Below are 24381 nucleotides of genomic sequence, written 5' to 3' on the forward strand. Positions count from 1 at the left end.
TATTTTATTTTATTAACATTTCAACATATAAACATTATTTATATTTAAATATAAATAATCACATATTTTATAGATCGATAAATAGATGCATTTCCTTTTATAAATATAAAAAACTATTTGTTTTATATGTTCTTTCTTTCTTTCTATATCTATATTTCTTGTCATTGTATTCAGGTTTCATTTCTGTATTAATGATTTGCTTCATTAACATTTATTGTTCATAAACATGTTTCTCTCCTTGTATATGAATAATATTCTCTTCTTGTTTTCTCTGTCAAAGTCATTTGTAAACGTCTGTTTTTAACGCTGTTGTATAAACATGTTTTTATTATGATTCATAGTTAATTATTGTTATGATAAACTGCCGTAAATCAAATGTGTCCACAGTGTGTGTGTGCGTGCGTGCGTGCGTGTGTGTGTGTTTATTTCACCACGAGCTCGCTGGTCTCGCGCTCGTAGGTGAAGAAAGTGTTGCGCAGGTTCGCGCGTGACTCAGCCAATCAGCGCGAGACTCTGTGTCCCCAATTCACAACTTTTCGAAAACATTCACGCATGTACGAAGTGTGGGCTGAGTGAGACCCACTTACATCACCACGCCGGCTGTGATAAAACAGCGCAGCAGCTCACCGTGGGGGGGGGAAACACACACACACACACACACACACACATTCTCACACACCCTCGAGAGGCTGCATTTTTCCTCATCCACGAGCCCTGCGAGGACACGAGGAGGACACGAGCTGTGGACATACATTGACGCCAGGAGCGATGAAGGAAGCAAGGAGCGTGCGCTGCAGCATTAAGGTAAGAAGAAAAGCATCATGTTTACTTTATTAACCTGCTGCACCTTCTTTAAAACTCTCTGTTTCACTACTTTCATCATTCTATTCTATTCTATATCTATTTATTATTATTATTATTATTATTATTATTATTAACACAAGCTATGAATAGGAATGTTTTCTAATAATCAATTATTTTCACATCTGTACATTTTTAATATTTTTATATAAACTCTTAAAGTGTGATTGTAGAGGTCGAGATGAGATTTAAACAAAAAAAAAAAGTTTCTCCACATAGAAAAGTATAAGAATATAGAAGCTGAAAAGCAGCAGCAACTATCTTTATCACATCTCTGCTTCACATGGAGTTTGAAATCTTTCAGTCCGTCAGTCAAATGTGTTTTTGCTTTGCTTTGGCGTCCGCTGTGAGTTTTTCAGTGTTGGTGCTGTGATATTGTAACTGTCAGTGAGTTAAAACATGGGCAAATCAAAGCTCAGTGCAACAATGGAAGAGGAGAGAGAGAGAGACAGTCTGTTCCAGTGCTGTGAGTAACAGTGAGACCAAGCTCATGCATGTTGCAAGTGTGAAATGACGCGTCCTTCTTTCTTAGAATGAACTGTGACTAATGTTGATTCTGTCAGTTTGGAGGAGACGGTGAAAGGACCTGACGTAACTTTGTCATTTCCAGAAGATTTACAGTGTTTACGCTCTGTGTTCTCACACATGGTGGTAGGTCCAGCTTCTTCATACCTTTATTTTCACACACACACACACACACACACACACACACACCAGCACCAGCATGGTGAAACCAAGATGTACAAATATAGAGCGCGAGGGTGGAGGACAGTCCATCTTATAGCGCTCGTGAACATTTCGTTTAAGAGCTCAGCAGGAACTTAAGCCCCCCCCCCTTCACAGTATGATGAAGGGAGTAGTTTGGAATAAGCAGCAGCAGCAGCAGGTAGTGTGTGTGTGTGTGTGTGTGTGTCAGTGTGGTATTTCTGCTCTAAGTCTTTACTACTGTACTCAGGAGCCATAGCAGAGGATTTACACCGCGTCAAACAGTAAAGCCAGCGCTCCTGCCCTCACGTCTCGCAACTGCAAATAAAGAGTTCGAAAACTGGCCGAGATCCCTTTCCCATAAAACCCAAATCACTGTGTGCTCAGCAGAGCCAGCTGCTCAACAAAGGTTTACTGGAAGAAACGCTGTGCATCCATCTTTTCTTGACAGTGGTACACACTGTACAAGGCCTAATTCTCACATGTGCTCAGATTCATCGGGACGCACTGTTTGTTTTTTCACAACTTTGAACTTATCTACCGTGGACTCCGCCTCGCCTGGCCTGCACCTGGTTTACGCCATTTAAATCTCTTTAGGGATATCTGTCAAAATCCGAGCCAAGTTTCTGCTCAAGGGCACGAACTATCCATTTCCCGCCCAGTGGACTGATGTTGTCGGGAAAGCCCGCATTTCCCCGACAAGCTCCCGCTTCTCCCCGAGCCTCGTTGCACCTGAGCGCACGGTTCGCGATTGTCCAGGGAAATAAATATTTTCACTTTATTGTTGACAGACTGTTGAGAAGATTGAAGATGGCCTTTTTCATATTTGTTGAATGTGAATATGGTTATTTTAGCACCAAACTTGCAAAGCTGGAAGGAAACTAAATTCCCAACACTTGCAGATCAGTGTTACACGCCCAGTGTGTCGTAACCAGGAGAGCCAATCTGTATGTTTGTATAGGTGTGTAATAGTTTTAAATAAAACTGGTTTCTGTAGTTCTAAAATAAAAATGTATTTTACTTGGACTTAAGGCAAAGGCCTTGCTTTAGAGAGGCCGCCATCTTGTGGCGCCATGTTTCTAGAGCATTTTTCATTTTGAAGCATATTCTTAACCTTTAAAACATGATGAAAACATGATACTTCTTTGTTTAATCTGAGTAAACGTAAATGATGTTTCACTCAATGTTGATGTCCATTCGAAGGCCCCTCCATGTAACTCAGAGTAAGAAATGCTCACACAAAGCTGCCATTAGAAGTGGTGGAGGTAACTTTAAAACTTTTAAAGTTAATTTTAATATTAAATATTAAATACGTTGGTTAAAAAAGTTAATATTATCTTTTCTCTCTGCTTCGTATTGACTTTGTATTACTAATTCTAATTATTTTATAGAAATGGGACAGCTTATGACCTGGTGGAAAGGGAACTTGGCTTGTGACCAAAGGGGTGACGGTTTGAATAATGAAAGGTCAAGGGTTGGGTTACCTCTGAGCAAGGCCCCCAATCCCCATTGCTCCCCATTAATGGGATTAATTGGAGACTCTAAATTGACCTCAGCGTCGAGGGCCCACATCCATTGTACTCCCACTGCCAGTCTCAAGCCAAAAGATAAAAGGGAGGGTTTTGTCACGGCGTTCAAATCTCTGCCAAATCAACCACTTGGATGACTGAGTCGGTGATCCACTGTGGCGACCCCGAGAGACGGACAACTATTTATTTTCCTCAGTAGAAGCACATTTAAAATCTTTTATGTTTCACTTTAACTTTGACAAAACCCACCAATTATCCAAATTAAGAAAAAGTAGCTCAAATGTAGATCGAGAATATACACAAAACATTTATTAAAAGTGTTGTGATTTTGCTTTTGTTTGAAGAACAAAAAAGTGGCAGCAATCTCAATGAAGACTTTAGCTAACCTGTAGGCTAGCATGCTATAGTATTAGCCTGTGTTGTGTTCATGTCGCTCCCGCGAAATATAGACACCTATGACAACGTTTTTTTTCAAATTGTTCATATTATTTATGGATTAAATGTACAATCATAGTGTTTCTTTGAGGTGCAGTAAGCTAAGCTAACCATGTCCTAGCTGTAGCCTTAAATTTAACAGTGAAAACCTACTTACTTCCTCAGGTTAGTGAACAATATTGAGCTAATTAAATAAGTCTAATTCATATTTAGCTTAACCAAAACAGTTGGGTGACACATGAGGCTGAAAGAAAGTAGGTGTAATTCTTATTATATTATATTATATTATAAAATATGATAAGTTAGCTTCATAACAGGTGATAACTTCAGCAGTGACAGACGACGTAGTGCCGTAGCTATGAGGTTTGTGTATGTTTATGTTTTGTTGTTAATGTCTCACCGCAGAGCCGACCCAAGGCACAAGAAAATGAAGCAGCTGCTTAGATCTATTTATAAATCTAAATCGTGTTTATCTTTTTCTAAGACATTGAACTGATTAAGGTTTAATTCAAGTTCAGTATCACCACACTTAGTGCGTCACTTTGAATACAAAAAGAAAACTTAATACTTTTGTTTGCCCTCTACTAGTTGGTGTAAATAGCAAAACTTTAATTAATGCAATTTATAGTGTTAGATTGTTAGCAATAATAGTCAAGCACCGGCTACTTTGAGGTGCTGTGGCCCCCCAAATCAAATCTCAGTGAATACGTGACAAAGCACATTAACAAAAAAATTCTATTCTATTGTCCAGCAAAACTGTTTGTTTGTGTCTCAATGCCTTTTTTAGCTTTTGTTTTTTTTAAACAGGTGTGTCAGACAATGTTTTTATCAAATATATATATATATATGTAAAAAAAAAAGGAAGAGGCCATTTCCTCATGGAAAATCATCCATGAAAATCTAGCGCCATTACTGAAGTAAAAGTATTTGACATTCATGCGTGAACTTCCCGTGATTCTTCCCCTCACAGCAGGACAGAAGGCTGGGACAATAATGTCCAGACAGAAGCAGCTGACAGTATTCAAAAAGGATACATTTGAAGAAAATCCATGGAGAATCCAACTCAGGGGAACCACTTCCCTGCTCTCTAACATCAAATACGCTTAAATCTCTTGTATTAACAGTGTGGATAAATAATAAATCCCTTTGTTTCAGTGTGAAACATACTGTTGGCACATTGCAGCACTCGGTCCCAATTATATCTGCTGCTCGACAGCTTGTAATACTGCATGAATAATGACCCGGTGTGAAAGACTCCCTTTCCCCCCCTGCGTCTGAGGTTAAAGGTGACTTTGTGCACTATAATGGATTATGTGTTGTAAAAAATGACTTTTCAGTGTTGAAGCCAAATTGTCAGAAAGCCAAAGATTTGTCTTCGAAACAAGGTCTTGTCAGAATTATGAACTCCGACTTTGTTAAAGCCTAAGTGGCTTTTAAGTTGACCTTAATGATCATATAATAACTTTATTGATATAAATCTCAAGTGAAATAAAGTCTTTGTTTGTCCAAGCAACAGGGTCCTCAATCGTGTAGATACTTTTAGCTTATTGGAATAAAAAAAGGAGGAGATAAAATATTAACAACAGTATAAAAGCATCTTTTGTGCGTGCTCAAAAACTGAAAAGCCAAGCTTTAATAAGAGCATTAGTTGTTCGGACTTGAACCCACAGTTTATTCTCCCTCAGCGAAGCTGGCAGGCCGTAAACAAACTGAAAGCTTAAATTTATAACTGTTTTCATAGCAATTTACTCCTAATCTCCACACATCTCTTGAGCGTCATTGGTGCGTTCATGGACCCCCAAGCGAATAAAGCAATGTACAAGGAGTCACATGGGTGTCCCCGAAAGCCTCCTGACACACAAGCGGGCGAGTGGCTCCGAGTTCATCCAGCGGCTGACTCTGATCTTTCCACATCCTGATGTGTGAAGAGAAATGAGTTGACGACACATTATCGGTGGTGAAGATATATCGTCCCATAAACATCAACGAGTCACACTTTCATCTTCAGGAGTTTTAAGCTTCTATAACATTTTATTGCTATACCCTCAGGGTACTGCCATCACTGTGAACCAGCCTGAGACACAGATGTTTGAAACAAAGAGGTCACCCACTATTTTGTACACCTGCACATGTTTGCCACTCTTTTCCCTGACGTTTAAAAGTCACTTAAACCATTCACTCCCTGCACAGAGTCTGAGGGACATTAACTAACCGGATGAGGGAGCAGCAGACCAGCGGCCCTCTGTGTTTCTGATGCTTAAATAGTCCATTTTCTCTATGGACTTTGGTGTGGGAGAGTGAGAATGGGCTGTCTGATGGTGAGGAGAGGAGGATGTTATTTCTTAGATAGCATCGACTTAAGCAGGAGTAGATTTTATTTGTTGTGTGAGCCTTTTGTTAAAAGGCCATGTTTTGTGTGAGAGTGAGCATTTGTGCCTCAGGGACTGACACATTTTCTTTAAAAAACCTGAACTATCTCTTTAATATGTCATCATTAAAATGTACGTTAACTATTAAAAGTGTCAAAAAACATACATCAACTTAAGATTGTACCTTCAATGGATGAGATAGATCTTTTTTTTTTTTTATCAAATGCAAATAAAAAAGTATTTTATTTCCCTCCATTATTGGATTGATTGTTTAGTTTGTAAAATAGTACACAGTGAGAAAAGCCTTGACAACACACACACACAGTGTTGTCTTTACTGCAGCCAGTGTCACGAGCAGCAAGGGTTTTCGGGAACGTTGCGTACGTCAGAGAATCTTTGTCCGTCACAATAAAATGATGCATTGGTCTGCAGCTGCTGAGTTGTAGATAGTATATTTACAAATCAGACAGATGTCTTTGTTGACTGCCGGGGACTCCCCGGTTATTTAAAGCGCGAGGTCTTGTGCTGTTGTCAAAGTCTCATGAATCAATGTGTAAATGTGTGTGAAATCACTCGGGGAGGGTTTGTCAGAATGTTAATGCTTGTGGTGATCGTTCAGAGCATCTACGGAGAATAACTCCTCCATGATTCATGACTGATAATGGACGAGTGTGGTCCACACTCTTGGGTGATGGTGTGTTTGTGGAGCAGCTGTTTGCTTTCTCCTTGTTGAGGCACATGTAGGTATATTCAGTCTATTTGGCTTTGCGCCGTGTTTGAAAACTAATGGCCACATATGGGATGTAGGTATGGCTTCTCTGAATTAAAACGTGTTCCTTGAAGCAATTTAGTACTCTCGGGAGGAATCTGTTTTATGGTTACCTCCAAGTGAGTCCAGCCAAATGTCTCTCGCAGCTGATTGTACAAAATACCCCGTTGACATTTATGACTATAAGCTATTGTAGGTCCCATTTCATCACAGTTAAAAAAATAAAAATGATGTGGAGCAGGCTGGATGGTCTTTGTGGTTCAGCACTTTTTTAATAGGGCTCTAAATCATTAGACTTATTTTCCGTGTGTGCAGCTACATGATGCCACTATCCCATTTCTCTGCTGTCCGTCTTTCTTAGCTGTTCGTCCTGTGCCACGGCCTCCTGCAGTTGTCTCAGCTGCTGTACAGCTCTTACTTCAAGAGCACCATCACCACCATCGAGAGGCGCTACGGCCTGAGCAGCTACTCCTCTGGAACCATTTCCTCTCTCCACGAGGTAGGAGCCAACAATAACATGACCTCAGATCACGATAGCTTTATTTCAAGGATACCAATGACAAAGGAGGAATTGCAGAATAAGCAACATGTCAGGACTATACTTCCTCAGAATTCAAGCAGGACACAAGTGTTTTTGGAACAATTTTATTACAGATATGGGGATCGGGAGCAATGAAGGAATGTTCTGTACATGCTCGTCATAAATCATGTTGGATTTTTTATGCTCAAGTGGGATTTAAATGCATCCCATGAATAACATGTTTTCCACTTTATTAGGTTTCAGGTATCCGTGGCCACAGGTCACTATAGACACAAATAAATCATTGTGTTTACATTTAGTTCCTTAGCAGTAGAGCCCAGGCAGGAATTGTCACAAAACAATTTATAATATCAAAATAATCAAGCTTTAATGATATATATACTAATGTTAATTCAATGTGCAACCACACTTTAATGTATAACACATCATTTAAATGTTTTACCTCACATTTGTTAAATGTTTAAATGTGTGTAAAATTCTACCTTAAAGGTATTTTTTGTACATTATTATTGTGGTAACCTTTATGGACATAGAGCCGAGCCACACTTGACAGTTCAGAAGATACCTGGACATGATCAAAATTGCACATTGCAACCAACTAAATTCCTTTCGCCTGACTCTCCCCATCCAAATATGAGAAAGTCCTGTGGAATTCAAGTAGCATACAATCCTGAAAGGCCCTCCTTATACCCAGTGTTTCTTTTATCCACTCTGTACAAACATGGCAGTACAAAATGATGCATTAATTCTGAAGTAATTAAAACAAAGCAGTTCTTAATTTCAGGTGATAATTGATTCATTGAAGATCCCAGTAGGTCCCCTTAAATATTACACACTCCACCTTTAAGCTACTATAGAGACAGATAATAATTTCAAGAAGTGGTAGAGATGAAAATAGAGCAAAAAAGACCAGTGAATATTGTCCTTACATTACTGCAAATGTATATACTGAGTGTGAATGGAATGGTTTGAAAAGTGTGATGATAACAAATCTCTGGATCCTGTTTGAAACCTGTGTTTGTCTCTTAGATCAGTAACAGCATCCTGATCGTGTTTGTGAGCTACTTTGGAAATCGGGTCCATCGTCCCCGCGTCATCGGAATTGGCGGAATATTGATGGCCATCAGTGCCATGATCCTGACCTTGCCTCACTTCGTATCCCAGCCCTACGAATACGACTCCGTTTTACACAGTAAGACACTCGGCCACAAGGCCTCTCTATTTCCACTGGCTCTGCTGTGACAGCTAATGTGACTCAGGCCAGAGCAGGGGACTCATAAACGTAGAAATATGTCAGGGCAGTTTATGAGACTTTACCTAAGGGTTTGTCTGCAGCGGTTTTGAGCAAAGACTCCACAGCAGTCAGCAGGGGTCAAACTAGTATCTGGTGTTTGGCTCGCTTGTGTATTAAGGAATCATGCTGGAGCTCTCCATCTGAACTTCTGCATAAATCTCAAGGAAATTCATAATCTCTGTGCACTCACTAAAAGCTAAGGAGATTAGAAATACCCCCTGGGCTTTTCATTTGAAATAACAAACTCCCTCTTCCTTTAAGTACTTTACTTTGCCCCAGTTCCTTGGCGTCACACTGTTTTTACAGTGAAAAACTTTCAGGAAATGAAACGAGTCGGCTATTGATTCACTGCCTCATCATCTACTCTGCCTTTGTTGTCTTTTTCTCCCTGTCTCTCCCCGTCCTTGACCACCGACTGTGATCCAGATCGCCAAGATATCTGCAACCTGCATCAGAACTCGAGCAACACTGAGTCATGTGGACGCGACGAGACCCGGCGTCTGACCGACTCCAACAACCTGTGGCTGCTCATGGCCACTGCTCAGCTGCTGTTTGGCGTGGGCTCGGTGCCTATTCAGCCCTTTGGGATTTCCTACATTGATGATTTTGCAGGACCTGGCAACTCCGCTGTTTACATAGGTGAATGTCTGTTCAGACGCTGAACTGTTGGTGTTCACACATATGTGCCGCGCTTTATCGTCTCTCTTCCTCCGAATGGGAACATGATTTACAAAATTGACGCCATGTTCTTTTGAGAAAGACACAACACTACCAATTGAGACTGTTTAACTAAATGTAGTCATAACAGTGGCGTTTTTTTTGTCCATCGTCCTCTGCTTCACTTCACCTTTAATTTTCTCTGCATGGTTATACGAGGTGATTCTGCAAGTGTACGTGTTTAAAAGCTCTTAAACCGTCAAGTGTAAATGTTCTTAACACTTCACCTCATTTGTAAAGTTGACAGGTTTTCATAAGCGGTGGTTAAACGTTTTCACACAAAAGTCAGTTATTTGACTAGAACTCTGTGTGCTAATAGATAACTTCACACCTAAGCACACTTTAAAAAGTGTTTCTAGTTCTGAGCCCTCTTTTTCTATATGCTGTTAAAGAAAGCAGCTTCCCACCACTCTAATAACAATGTGCAATAAAAGAAGACTAATAAATTAGTGCACACTTTTATTAGTTTTATTTGGAATGTTAACATAAAATCGCTTAACTTGATTATTTTTTTTCACAGTTGGGGAGCAGTAAGGGAAAAACAATAAAGTTGATTGGTTTTTTTTCTGTGTACATTCAGAACACTGTGTACTCTGTGCTTAGCTCATGTTCAAAGAAAGGAGAAGAAGAAGAAGAAGAAGGAGAAAGAAAGTCGAATTCCACGTAATCTTAAATAAACCCACTCAGATGGTGGAAGTGAAGTGTAAATAACTACTTTTTGTGGAATTGGTGCTCAATATCACATCGCTTGAGAAACTCAAGGCCTTCTTATCATTCACAGCCATCCTGTTTGCCATATCTGTCTTTGGACCTGCCATTGGCTTCCTGATGGGCTCGGTCATTCTGCGGATCTATGTGGATGTGGATAAATTTGGTTTTGGTAAAGGATGACTTGTTGATGAGAAATGACAAACTTCTACGCAGCATGGATGCTTCACTGTTGTGTTTAGTGATTCAGTGTTCACACGGCTTTTTTTTGGTCTGCAGGGGTCGAACAGGAGCTGAGGCCTGGTGATCCTCGCTGGGTCGGGGCCTGGTGGATGGGTCTGCTCATCACCGCCGGCTGTCTTGCCCTCACCTCCATCCCCTACTTCTTTTTCCCTCGCAGAATGCCAAGGGAAAACAATGTAAGTCAAGCGCACAGGGATCTTAAGTATAACCCATGTTTAATGACTTTGATTAGAGGAATTATCCTTTTCAACTGTGATAATACTCGTAGTAGTAGTTTTGCAAGTCCACTTTATAGATACAAAGATAGATAAGATGAGATTAGATGGATAAGATCTCTTTCCCTTGCCTCTTCGTCTTCCATTCCTCCTCTCTTAAAACACAGTTTACAGACTTTGATTAATCCTCCTATTCATTCATTCATTCATTTCACTCCTCAATTCACTCCTTTTATCCATATGAGGCATGTATGTTTGTATTACTAAACCGTAAACACAAAATTCTGAAAACCTTTGGTAAATAAAACATACCAGAAGATGTGAGTGATGTTCACAACATCTATTTATTTAAATATTGTGTCCATATTTTGAAAAACATTTTGCCACATTTTTAGATAGTATATTTTATTTGGTGTGTCCTCCAGGACACAGATGTGGCAAGAATCCTAACCAACCCTAACCCTAACCTTAACAGTAAAAACTGTGCCAGTACTCAAAATAGTAAAATGAAGAGAAACTATACTGTTCTAGAGTATATACACTCTAGCTCAAGACTATTGCTCTACAAGGAGTTCATCCACCATATGTTTGTTGAACCACATTCCAGCTTTGTCCTGTAGTTGACCTGCAAAAAATATGTATGTGATAAGAGACCATATAACTTCCTCCGTTTTAAGTCAAATAACATCATTATCAACAAGCGAGTGATTGTGAAAACAAAGTCGGCCTCACAGGCACAGACATGACCCAGTGAGCATAAAGGCACACTTTTCCAAAGACCTCAGTTGTTGGAAAATTGTAACCCTTTACTTAAGAGAATTTTCCAGTCAATGTCAGAAAAGAAGCAAAGCATTATCCTGACAAATCTGAAAGTACATGATGCAAGTGATGGTGGGTTTGTAGCTATATTCCAAAACAAACAGGAGACAATCTAAACCAGACTGAAACCATGAATAAACAATATATCAATTTTACTCCACTACGTTCACCACTGATTCCCAATTGGGGATAATTTAATGGAAGTTTGAAGTGAGTTCTTTTTGTTAGTTTGTTTGCTTTGTGGTTGAGACTGTCTGTCAGCTACATATTACATTGAGGCTAACAGTGTTAAAATAATTAGCTACAAGTCCATCATATTAAGCTGTATTTAGTTTAAAGTAATTAATAAATGGTTGAGATATAAATATGAGCATGACTTTCAGGTTGAGGAAGCCACAAAAAAACTCTTGCGAGAGTTCATGTAAACTCCATGCTACTTAGCTAGCATTGAAGCTAACATACGTAAAATAGCTTAAAGTAACCAACATGTTATATTAAACTAAGTAATTATAAATGGTTGAAATAGCAACTTTTGGGGAAGTTTCAAACTCTCAGGAGAATTCATGTAAACTCCATGCTACTTAGCTAGCATTGAAGCTAAAAAAGCTAAGCACTTATATCTAACTAAAAGTGATTGCTAAATAGTTGAATTAGCCACAGGTTGACAAGTCTTTTAAATTGTTGCTGAATTTACAATGCTAAGGTAGGCAAACATTGAAATATATATATAAAAATATATATATATATATATATATATTTATTATATGTAAAATACAAATATTGTAATTAATAGATTGTGTTTTTATTGTAACACATAGAGTGTATGACTACTTCACCAATTCAATTATTAACACACGTACAGCTGAAATAATGAGCTTTATGTAATAGCTTATGGCTTTCACAGCTAAACATAATTAAAAACAATTGGCTTTAAAATTTAATTGAATAATATGAATGCAAATGTGAACAAACATTTCACTAAATTATAAATGTAATAAACATTCCTTTTATTATATCCACCCTAAATCAACTTGACTTACTTAGAATAGAACCAGGGCTGTTGATAAAAAGCATCAATCATGTACATTCATATTTTTTGTTTTGGGAAAATATTAAATTTCCTTATATCATGTGGACATGCATTAATAACATGTGGGAATGAGGTACAAAACTCGTGACCGTGCATTAATAACGCGTGAGAACAAGGTACATAACTCATGACCACGCATCGATAATGCGTTATTATTTTTTCCCACAGATGTCACCTCCCAGGCTCCGCACAAATCTAAATTAGGAGCATGAATTTAAGTATTAAGAAGCCACCGACAAACTCTAGAGAGACTCAATGTACACATAAATGTGTCAGTGTGGTGTTTGTTATCTTTGGATGGTTTTGAAAGACATGAACAATGTAAAGTCCACACAGAACTGCCAGATAGGTGGAGACTTAAACAAGAATGAATGTGGAATGAGGTGGAAAAAGCCCCCATGTTAATTACATGCCTAACTAGAGAAAGCACTCAGAGAGCCTCCTCCAAGGCCGCTTAGTTTCTCACAGTATCAATATACTCACCTATTTTGGAAGGTTAACAATTGTGTTACAAAAATACAGATCATATCTGGATGAACACCAAAATCTAATAACTTCTTCCTTGAGTCGTAACCTACTTTCCCAGAAAATATCGTCTATATCCATTACTTTTGAGCTACGCCGCTCGCAGACAAATGGATAGACAAACAGCAGCCAAAAACATGACTTCCTTGGTGGACGTATTAACTTTAAACTTCTCACAGCAAAGTGGATGTAGATTTATACATGTCCCGCGCTGCTTGTAACAGTGTATGTGGGATTTCATTTTCCAGGTGATTGGAAGTGAAAGTGACATGAGCGTGGACTTCAAGAAGCCAGATACCTCTTTACTGGATTTCCTAAAAAGTAAGTTTTCAGATTAGATACATATGATAACATGGTTTTACATTGTTACTCTGATCTGTAACAAATAAATGGACAGAGAGTCTCTCCGCTGGCGCACACATCAGTAAGTCTGTATGTGATTATGTCCCATCAGTGTTTCCCAGGATGTTTGTCCATCTCCTGTTGAGCCCTCTCTTCCTGATGCTGATCCTGGCCCAGTGCTGCTTCTCCTCCGTGATTGCTGGTCTCTCGACGTTCCTGAGCAAGTATTTGGAGCGGCAGTACAGCGCTTCCCCTGCCTACAGCAGCTTGCTCTTTGGTAAGTGCTGAAAGAAAGCAAATATGAAGATGGGGCTTCAGGAGAAGATCCCACCACAAATCACATTAAACCTTGGCTCAATGTCAACTTGTTGCTAAATAATTCAAGTCAGAATGTACAGAATGGTATATATTAAACCGTTGTTAGAAACTCTCTTGAGGTGAAATGAAACAGTCTGTAAAAACAATTTAATGGGTGCTCTGGTATCAGCCCAGTTGCACGACGGCTTCTTTCCAAAGAGTAAATTAGGTTTGTGCTGTCATCTTTACTTACATTAAGAGTTTATTTGGGTTTAAGTTTGCCCTTTTGCAACAATCAATTTATTTTCAGGCTACTTTCTGTCATGGATCAACTTACCAATAAAATGAAATAGCACATTAGATTTATGAAAGCCCCCTTTGGACATCCTTAGTAGACAATAAAGGCTGTTTTTTTTTACTCGGAGATAACTCATCTGTTTATGGTTCCCAGGTGCTTTGATTCTGCCAGCAGTAGCAGTGGGGATGCTGGTTGGCGGGGTCATCATGAAGAAGGCGGGTCTTTCTTTAAAGACCATCCCACGTTTCTCTGTGGTCATGCTCACCATATCCACTCTCCTCTGTATCCCGCTCTTCTTCATGGGCTGTCCCACCCATTCGGTCTCGGAGGTCAATCACAACCAAATTGTACAGGATGGGTGAGTGTGAACAGCTTGGTGTTCGCTTAGTTTGAGTCTCACAAACTTGTGCATTTACAATATATTAACTAACTTACTATTATTTTCACAACAGATTAATCTGTCAGTTATTTTCTCTCCACAAATGTCTCGTTTTGTCCACAAAGCTATTCAGTTGAGAAATCAGGAAATCTCGTTTCCAATGAAGTCATGGAGAAGAAATAATAGTTCAAATATGTTTTAAATATTGGATTATTTATTCAGATTATTAAGAATTAACCCCATTTAAATAGAGCACAGGCATACATGTACACTGCTCTGCTCTTAATTGTTGCAGCACTAACTTTTGTTCATTAAAACAAATACTAATTTTTGCCATTTCTGAAACTCTATTTCTAGAGTCTCACAAACTTCATACATTTTGTGCATATACAATATATTAAGGCTGCAACTAACTATTATTTTTTATTTTTAATGTGTAAATTAATTTTATTTTCACAAATGTCTCGTTTTTATCCACAAACCAAAGATCTACAGTTTAGTGACATTGAGGAGCAAAGAAATCTGAAAATAGTCATTTTTAAGAAGCAGAAACCAATGAAGCCTTGGAGAATAAATAATAGTTCAATTCATTTTTAAATGCCGTTACAGATGATTATGAATGAACCCCATTAAAATACGGCACACACACACACACACACACGCACACACACACACACTGCTCTGCCACAACATTACAAACCAGATCCCAGGTTTGTAAAAATTAATGATCAATTAATTGTTGCGACCCTAAAACCAGGGCAACCTTTGTTTTCAAAAATCTTAATAATTGCCATTTCTGAATTAGGGTTAGAAATGCCTTGTTGAACATCATCTATTTCATGGGCCACAGCACGCCTGATACCGTAGTCTATAATCTCATTACTGTGTCAGTGTGTGATTGAATTTATATGTAAATTACCAGTTTAAAGGTAACCAAGAATCAGGCTAAACTAAGCCAGGTTTCTGTACATTTCCTCTTTTTTTTAAACCTGCAAAAACATCAAAAGGCCTTCATGCTTGTGTTGCTTGTGTTTGTAGAAAACCAATTATAAACCTGATTATGTTCACTGATGGTAATAAATAGGCACGGAATTCTGCCTGTTAACTGTAGCGATCTTTGACGTTGTATTGTATACATTGATTATATAGAGATTTCTTTACGTAGTAACATTTATGTTCCATGAGGCCTCACAAACACACTGATAAAATCCAGAGAAATACAAGTATGTCACTTGGATGTTGGTGCTCAACTATAAAAAGAACAAAAAGAAAAAAAATTTCTCCACCACCAAACTGTCTGGAATGAGTTTAAATGTATGTGTATATAAGACGAATTGCATTTACAATGGATTAAAAACCGCAGTATTTCATTACTTTGTGATTTTTATCAGAACATGTCAGACAAAAGGCTTTTGTTAGGCTCTTCAAACACAAATATCCTCGTCTTCTCTCTCTGCCCCCTGCAGGTCACTACCCAAGTGTTACTCCAACTGCTCCTGTCCTTCCAGCGCCTTCAACCCCGTGTGTGGTTCTGACAACATTGAGTACATTTCTCCTTGTCATGCGGGCTGTACCAACTTCACCAAAGACCCTGACAAAGGTCACCGGGTTCAGGTCAGTGTCAGCTTTAATCTGGGACAGCAAACAAGTGACAAGTGTCAGTGTGAGCTCCTGTTCTGAAGCCTTGACATGGGTTATTTGACCGTCACCATGTCGAGGTTTTATAACTAGAAATATGTTACCTCCACCAAGAATCTTTTGGATAATATCAGCTGTCAATCACATTGGTGTTTATCATAAATGTACACATAATTGTCATAACATAACAACATAATTAACGAAATTAACGCAATGTTCCAAGCGGAGTCGCCCCCTGCTGGTTATCCAATATATTTGTTACTTCCGGTCCAACTGCAGGACTTCTTCCACTTTTTGACATACAACCTAAGACTGCAAATAACAATTATTCTCATAACTGATCAATCTTTAGATTATATCGGCGTGTTCGCTGTAAATCAATTTGTTGCTTTGTGTATACAATGCAGAGACGGGTATGAAACGGTGGTCAGCAACTGGCCCACTTGCATTAATATCCGACCTGGGATATGAATTCAAATTTAGATTTTTTTTTAAATAAACATTTATTTAATTTATTTGCTTATATTTACAAAAAAGACTTCAGAATTCTGTGCCTTTTATTCTGAAAAAGGATGAATCAGGTCAAAATCGGTTAAGACATGAGTATCAGTGTGTGGTAAAATGTTTTTTAAAATCAACCATGCTACTTTGTTAGGCACCTCTTAAATTTGCCATTTTTGTACAAGATTGAATAGTTTAGATTAGCAGAAAAAAGGTTAGTAGAAAAAAGATAAAGTTAAAGTTTTGCCAGACAAAGTTCTGATATTTTTGTCCCGTATTCAATTGCATTGCAAATGTTACCCCTGGTATATAATATCGATCAGTTTCACAGACAACAATATTTGTTTTATTTGTCAAAGATATTAAAAAAAAACAGGGAAACATATTCACGATTAAGAAGTTGAAATCACAGAACTTGTTTTTACTGTTAAATTCCAACTAAAACCAATTTAATAGATTGTTGCCGCTCTACTGCAAACCACGTCCCCTCATAAAATATGTATAAAATAAGATATGACCGCATCTTTGTAAGCTGTACAAACTGCACTCTCAGTTGCCCTTTTTTTTAGCTTGGGTCATTTATGTAGCACTAGAATGAGATCATACGACAGGCCAAGCCATCTGTGAAATCTACATCTGATGCACAGTAATCATGTAAGATAGGAATGCTAGATATTGTGTGTTTATTCAAAAGAAAAGCTGAATCTATAAGATTCAAGATCCAAGATCCAAGATGAGAGCATTTGTTTTCACAGCAGCTGATTGAAAACCGCGTCTAATCGTCTGGTATAATCTTGTATAATTTTCTCAGCGTGTGATGGTGAAGTTTCATGCATTTGATTGCACACGATCAGAAAATTAGCCTGTAAGGTTGTAATTAACCTTTAATTGTGCAGTTCGGGCAAAGAGAGCAGAGCCAGGAATAAATACTGCAAAAAAAGTCTGTGTGGGGCTACAACGACTTATTTATTCACTGATTATTATTATTATTATTATTATTATTATTATTGTTGTTGTTATTTATTTTTATTTTTTTAACGAATGAAACAAGTTCTCTGATTTTTCAGGTTCTTAAATGTGAACTTTGTTTAATTTAACCAAACATAAATACAGGATTAAAACTGGATAATTTGGGTTTTTGGACGAAACAGTGGATCAAGTCTGGGAAACGCAAATCAACATTTTCTGACATTATGTGGACCACACAAATAATTGATTTGTCAAGAAAATGATCGACAGATTAATCACCTATATAACTAATTCATTTTTAATAATTAAAAATGTTTCACAGGACAAAACAAGGCCAGGCATCACCCATCCATACAAACACATTCAAAATTTGAATTATCAATGGCAAATGTAGTAAAAGAAGCAAATCTGAAGACATGAGGAAGTGAGGAAACGTTATCTTAGATGAGGAATCACCAGAGTCTAAAATACCAACAAATTACCTAAACTTTGTGGTAACAAATAAATAGTAGTAATATAGTGAACAAAGTTAAGTTCATAATGCTGATAAAAAGGTGGTATTTTTATTTAATGACTGCCTCACTTGAGAAGACCTGGTTTATGATTTTTTTTTTAAACTCTAATAAAAATGAGTGAAAAGGACAAAGTGTAGATTTTCATGTCCTCCATTAACAAAATAAAAACCATGCATCATGTATCATGAATTTTCTTAATTGATTATTTATCAATCTCAACTCAAGATTCACCAACATTAAACTTATGACACATAACCAACCAACTCAGTTTAATGATTATTATACTGTAGCTCCAACAAGGTTCACATTTTCACATCCTTCAAATTCAGCAGAGACACTTTATTGATCTCTAGTGGTGAAACAAAGAATTACAGCAGCTTCACAGTCCATTTGTGATGTTGCACTCGTAAATCAAGACTGAAAAATGCAACAAATAACGTTGCAGTCAGTTGTATGTTTGTGATTAACTGGCTTTTTCACCTTCAGTGGGAGCAGAATTGATGAATTCCAGGCATAAATGATAAAGGATTTACTCACGAGGGCCTCACCTGTGACTCTGTTATTTCTTTTTTAACAATAATCATTATAAATGTGTGTTTTATGTGTTTCTCACAGCTGTACACCAACTGTAGGTGTGTATCTGGAAGCCAAAACCACGCCCGCCCGTCTCCCTGCCCAAACAGCTGCCCTCACTTACTTCTCCCCGTCATCATTGTCATCGCTCTGGCATCACTGATCGCCTGCTTCACCCATAACCCCATGTACATGATGGTGCTCAGGTAAGATTTTAAATATATAAAAATGTGTATATATATATCTATATATATATAGATATATCTATATATATATAATATTTGATAGTAGCAAAAGTGCCTTTGGAGGTTATGTCACAATCTGCCTGGATCTCCAGACACGATGGAGATGGTATGTGAATGTAGATGGCTGTTATATATCTGCTGGCCTTAATCATATAAATAATCTAAAATGTTATATAAGTTATGATAGTTATTTTGGTTGTTTTAAACGTGAGGATTTTTTTAAATATGAGAACAAAAACACGTTGATACATTAAACCAACATGATAATACAAATACTGACCTTTTACCTTTTTTACCCTCTTCATGTCAGATCTGTTCCCGCTGAAGAGAAGTCGTTTGCTATAGGAATCCAGTTCTTACTCATGAGAATATTAGGTAAGTTGTGTTATTGATAGACGTTACTGTTATCATAGAGCTACAATGAAAATTTTATAATACATTTTGTATTCACTGAAGAATTCTTAAAGATCAGTTCATTGTTCTCTTGTTTTTGTTTCTTTTGGTATTTGTATTTATTTACACAGACATAGCAAGTAAACAACATTTCACAATAATCAGTTTAGCTGATTTCTTAAATCATTTGATATAAGTGCTCACAAAAAGGTTGTGAGTGAATTCTCCTGCTGAAAAATTCCAGTCAAGAATAATTAAATATATCTTTGAATTGCATTTGTTAATACAACGACATTTAAACAATATTTCATTAATCAGTGAATATTGGATAAAGCCTGACCACACTCTCTGTTTTCCCGCCTCTCAGCCTGGTTGCCTGCACCCGCTCTGTTCGGGATGGCCATTGATACGTCGTGTATCTGGTGGAAGCACGTGTGTGGAAAGAAGTATAGCTGTGGTTACTACGACAACGACATCTTGAGGAACCGGTAATGAAACGTGTCACTTATTTTTGGGCTTGGCAATAATTCAATACCAACATATCGGGATGGAACAATGAATTTAAATTTTATCGAAATTGCAATTTTCAATGTTTGTTAAAGCCAGAATGTGTATATGAATATCATTTTTATATTAATTATTGTCTCGACCTATACATAATACATCTTATTCTGCAGACTGAAGAGGACATCTTTGTTACTCACAAATATCACACAGTAATCATTTTAAATGTAAAAAGTACAGTTCCCTCTGATATCACGAATCATATCACAATCGCAATTCCTGTCAAAAATAATTAGATATTTATTCAAAATTGTTCAACAAATATGACATAATAACATAACAAGTCTTTCACATACACACTCTTCAAACATTATTTTAGAAAGAGCACATAATCACTATCAATAAAGTATCTTCTCTACATGAAGAAGCTTAAAACCACAATCTCAACCAGTAGCAAAATATCAGTCTTCATTTATTTGACATTTATTGCAATAATTATCACCATGGCCATGTCACCCAGCCCTACATATCATATTTAATCATGAGCAAAGTACCACATCACTGCTGACAGCCTCTCTTTGATTCCTGCAGGTACTTTGGCTTACAGGTGGGTTACAAGGTCATGGGCATCTTTCTGCTGATGATGCTGGGGTGGAAAGTGCAGCGGACCCAGGAGTACAGTCTGGAGAAGAGGCCTGAGGGACTGCTGTGATGCTGCTGAACACGTCTCTCTTGACGGAAGCCTTGCTGGTTTCTGAAAGCTTTGCTGTGGCGTTAAACATTTTCTGGAGAACAGAGTGCGAGAGAGTGAGAGAGAGTCCTGTAACAGTGGGAGGAAGCCACAAGCCAAGACAGGCCTACACTGACCTCAACTTCTGTCGGCCCACTTCTCTATGTGGTGCTTCACTGGTTGGAGAAAAACATACATTTTCCATATGAGAACATTTTGGTTGTTTTAAAGCTAATGAACCCCTCATTTGTAGTTAAGAGAGGAGAGCTGCAACGCCTCTCTTGAATGGTACCTCACTATGTTTAATGTGGATTTAAAGACCGGGACAACAGTCTCACCAATGACAAAACAACATATTATCTTGATGTATCGGTGTTCCTATGAGGTAGGAACCTCTTTAGGTCTATCTTACATACACTGTAACTAAATATCTGTATAGCGTAATATTTAAGTTTATTTTATATATATAAAAAAAGTTTGTCTCATACACGGAGACATCTGTGATAACCTCTACACTTGTTTCATATAAAATCACATTTAACACTTGATTTCAACCCAATGCAAATGAAATTTCAAATATAAAGTATATACACTGTTATTCGTAATTTTAATTAACCATATGTATAATATCTTCTGGTGCAGTTATATAGTTGTTATTAGACTGGAGTGCGTAGACGTGTAAACATTAATGGCTGATGAATGAATAAACAAAAAGTACAATTAATCAGGTTAGCGTGATTTCTTTTAATTATTAATATATGTATACATTTTGTATTATTTACTTATTTTACTGGATGTCTTTGAGGCCAAATAACCAACCTGGCAAAGTGAGCAACCCCAAATAACCTAACACCAGGCCAGTTCTAATTCATTAACTTTTAATTTGTCATGGAATTTGCTCCACTAATGAGTTACATTAGCTAAATCAGTTCATGTATTTTTATTCTGTCTTGTGACCCTGTCTTGTAAAGGGACCTTGTATCAGAACTGTTTTTGCCCAATGCCTCTGGCCTCTTCAGTCTGTGCCTGGTACCCTTAGACGGATTAAGATTTTCTACTGCTAATTTGCACCTCACATCAATGACATAGTTGGACATTGGTAGCATGTCCAACTTAAAGCTTAAAGCTGTAGTATGTAGTTTTGGATAAAAACAAATGTCTATTACAGTCATGACTGAAACAGGGAAGGCGGAAGCATAACAGCTTTAGGTTAAGGAAGCAAACCCGGTCCTCTGAAACATGACTGAGGTAGCGAGATACCTAAATCGCTATCTTTCAGGAGGTCTGGGTGAGTGGCGACAATAGCAGTGGACACTGGAGCTTTAATTTTAATTTGTGAGCAAAGTGAAATACTGCACTGGGGTAAAGTTGTAAAGATATTCACAGATTCCCTGAGCTACAACCTCATTTTCATTTTTAATAGAAGGTCTTTATGCACGGACCTGCAATGACACACAGAAACAAAAATATCGAATCATCTTCATCTTCATACTATATTTACACCAAATGAATTTTGTTCATCTGCATTCTTCATAAACAGAAATGATTTAACATTAATGGCATACTGCATCGTTCGTGAATGGGGGCTCTGTCTGGGGGAGCGTTTAATCGTATACAGTGGCAATGCAAACCGTTTATCCTGTCAAACTGCTGAAGGAGTAGGACTTTCCAGCAGTAGAATTCACTTCTAAATCTGTCTGTGAGCATTCTTGCTTAACTAGCACAATGTTGCTGTCGCGCCATGAGATTTGTTGTTTAATTTCTCAATCACTTTATTGGAACACATCCAGAAAATACAGGAAAAAAGCAGCTTTTATTATTATTATTATATATTTTAGTGAGCCAAACCAAGTGAGCCAAACCAGTACAATGACAGCATCATAACCTACAAACAAGAACTCCAAATGTTTCCCTTTATTTTACATTTAATTAAGTCTTTTTTTCTTTTTTTTTTTACAAAACATATTATGAGAGAAATAATTGCAATTCCAACATTTACTCGTGCATTACAACTTAAAGGCACAAACCATTTAGTCACAGGCATCTGGAACTGAAAAATAATGTATTTCATAAATTTATCCTGTGGGATCCTGATTAGACCCTCTGGTGGGCCAGTTCTGACCCGGGGGCGTATGTTTGACACCCCTGGGCTAAAGTGTTCAGTGTGACCTATGCTTACACATGAGCAATAGCGTGTCCCTGGCTCTCTTGAACCTGGAATGGAACCCTAATTAATGTTACTGCTAAAACCTGTGTTTGTGTAGAAATACCTGCTGTGCCAGGTTTATGTTGGAGAAAGACATGCTTATACATAATAGATTAGAATAGAAATACTTTATTCATCCCCCAAGGGGTAATTGTTTTAACATAGCAGCAATACAATACAAACAAAAAGTATTATAAACATAAAATGTAAAATGTAAACATTACACAGTTAAACTAATTGGTACTTGTATATATCAAACACTTTTGTGTTGAACAAAAAAAAAGAAGTTAACAGACCGATGAAGAACACTTGCCTGTCTGCCTCCTCCCTGTCTCCTCCAACACATATGACGTCATTTTGTATCGCGGCTGTCAGTACGGCGGGGAAACGAGGAGAGGCCGCGCATGCGCAGAAACCATCGGGTTAAAAAAGAAAAAAAGGAAAAGAGATTCACTCCAAGCGTCACGGACCGGTGCAGCAGCCGTGCGTTCACATCACACACACACACACACAGGCACCACACAGACAGACAGAGAGCGAGACACACACACACACACACACACACACAGAGAGAGGGGGAGAGACTGGTACTGAAAAAGTGGAGCAGCATAACCACCCTTTTCCATCCTGCAGCCGAAGCAGCATCATCGTCCACCACCGACCAACAGCCAACTCAAGGGGGAACATCAGAAACAAGTGTGAGCTTAGACCAGACTGTCCTCCGGTGTCCACAGTCCCCCCTTCCTCCTCCTCCTCCTCCTCCTCGTCCTGCTCCTCCTCAACAAAATGTCCGTGGGCAGTGACTTTGGGAATCCTTTAAGAAAATTCAAACTCGTCTTTCTGGGGGAACAGAGCGGTAAGAAGACACAGTTTATTTAAACTACTCTTGAAAACAACAACAACAACAAGAAAAAGTTGGTGTCTCGGGAAGTTGAACCCGTTGCACCTGCTGCTGCTGCCCAGTCAGCAAGTTCATCTGGTTGGAGACGTTAAGCTAGCTCGTGTCGGGGTTGTTGCTTCTTGTCTGAGTTACATGTTTTAAAGTGTCTTCTTCTTCTTGAGTGACATGGTTGATTTTATACTGAGGAAGAAGAGGAGCAGGAGGAGGTAGGAGGAGGAGTGGTGTAATTCAATCAAATGACCAGCTTAAATGGCTTAGCACAATAGACTTCAGCGCAGCCCCTATTAAGTTTAATAGTACAATGCTAATAATGCTAATCCCCCACTTATTTTATGTGAATTTTAATATGAAGGATTATCTTCATCAGTTTCTCGTGAATCATGTTGTGACGGTCATGAAGGGAGGCAGTGCAGCTCTGATTCAGCTCTGATGCTGGGTGATGATGATGATGATGATGATGAAGTTGGTAAATATTCCTGTGTACTGACTTGAGAGACACACCCAGGCTGTCAGTGTGTGTGTGTGTGTGTGTGTGTGCTGTCCTGGTATTGTTCCATTCTGCCAGTTTGTGTGTTAGCATTGGAGAAAGAAAACATGTGAAATGTGGTCATGTTTAATATTGCAGTGACAATATGACGTGTGATGAATAATCAAAAATACTTAAAGGTCCATTTATTGGCAATAACTGAATATATTACAAACTAGTATGTTTGTATTAGGGTTTTGGTATTGGTCCGATACTGGTCAAAAAACACCTAAATATAATATAAATGGTGTACTGTGTGATAGTGTAAGCTAAAAAACAAACCAACCAACAAACCCCCCCCTCCCCCCGGTATTGGACTAATATCAGAAGATTTTAATAATATTGGAGCCATTGTTTGTTTGTATAAGTCCATAACAATATAGTCTATAAAAAATAAAAGATTTTTGCTCTAGAATAAGATTTTTATAGGCAAGGGCCTTGATTTTCAGAGGCTGCTATGTTGCACCGCCATGTTTCTACAGTAGCCTGAGCAGATAAACCAGCCAGATCACGTGTTAGCAGAAGCTTAGCTCACAAACGAAGA

The 24381-nt window shown here is 38.1% G+C and overlaps 2 protein-coding genes across 3 annotated transcripts in view; both read left to right on the top strand.

The window, feature by feature from the left end:
- Positions 1–518: 518 nt before the first annotated feature.
- On the top strand, positions 519–20928 carry slco2a1 (solute carrier organic anion transporter family, member 2A1). Its single transcript, XM_044044654.1, has 14 exons — positions 519–804; positions 7030–7167; positions 8239–8401; positions 8930–9142; positions 10002–10100; positions 10208–10347; positions 13069–13141; positions 13275–13439; positions 13911–14115; positions 15603–15750; positions 18375–18538; positions 18888–18952; positions 19338–19458; positions 20066–20928. The coding sequence occupies exons 1-14, from the start codon at positions 769–771 to the stop codon at positions 20184–20186; spliced, it is 1851 nt and encodes a 616-aa protein (XP_043900589.1). The 5' UTR covers positions 519–768; the 3' UTR covers positions 20187–20928.
- Positions 20929–22775: 1847 nt separating this feature from the next.
- Positions 22776–24381, top strand: part of rab6ba (RAB6B, member RAS oncogene family a) — a 47695-nt gene continuing 46089 nt past the window's right edge. Inside the window, exon 1 of one of the 2 annotated variants that reach the window (XM_044044157.1) lies at positions 22776–23266. In XM_044044157.1, coding sequence (XP_043900092.1) covers positions 23197–23266 — 70 coding nt within the window. In that variant the 5' untranslated portion in view covers positions 22776–23196. The remainder of the gene's footprint in view (positions 23267–24381) is intronic. The other variant, XM_044044158.1, reaches the window with a different exon arrangement.

This window comes from Solea senegalensis, linkage group LG14 (assembly GCF_019176455.1).
Source record: "Solea senegalensis isolate Sse05_10M linkage group LG14, IFAPA_SoseM_1, whole genome shotgun sequence".
Taxonomy (NCBI): domain Eukaryota; kingdom Metazoa; phylum Chordata; class Actinopteri; order Pleuronectiformes; family Soleidae; genus Solea; species Solea senegalensis.

Excerpts from the sequence above, each read along its gene's own strand:
- slco2a1 (XM_044044654.1), top strand. The coding sequence starts at position 769 with ATGAAGGAAGCAAGGAGCGTGCGCTGCAGCATTAAG. Across the intron at positions 15,751-18,374 it reads ACAAAGGTCACCGGGTTCAG|CTGTACACCAACTGTAGGTG; the intron begins GTCAGTGTCAGC and ends TGTTTCTCACAG. Across the intron at positions 18,539-18,887 it reads ATGTACATGATGGTGCTCAG|ATCTGTTCCCGCTGAAGAGA; the intron begins GTAAGATTTTAA and ends TCTTCATGTCAG.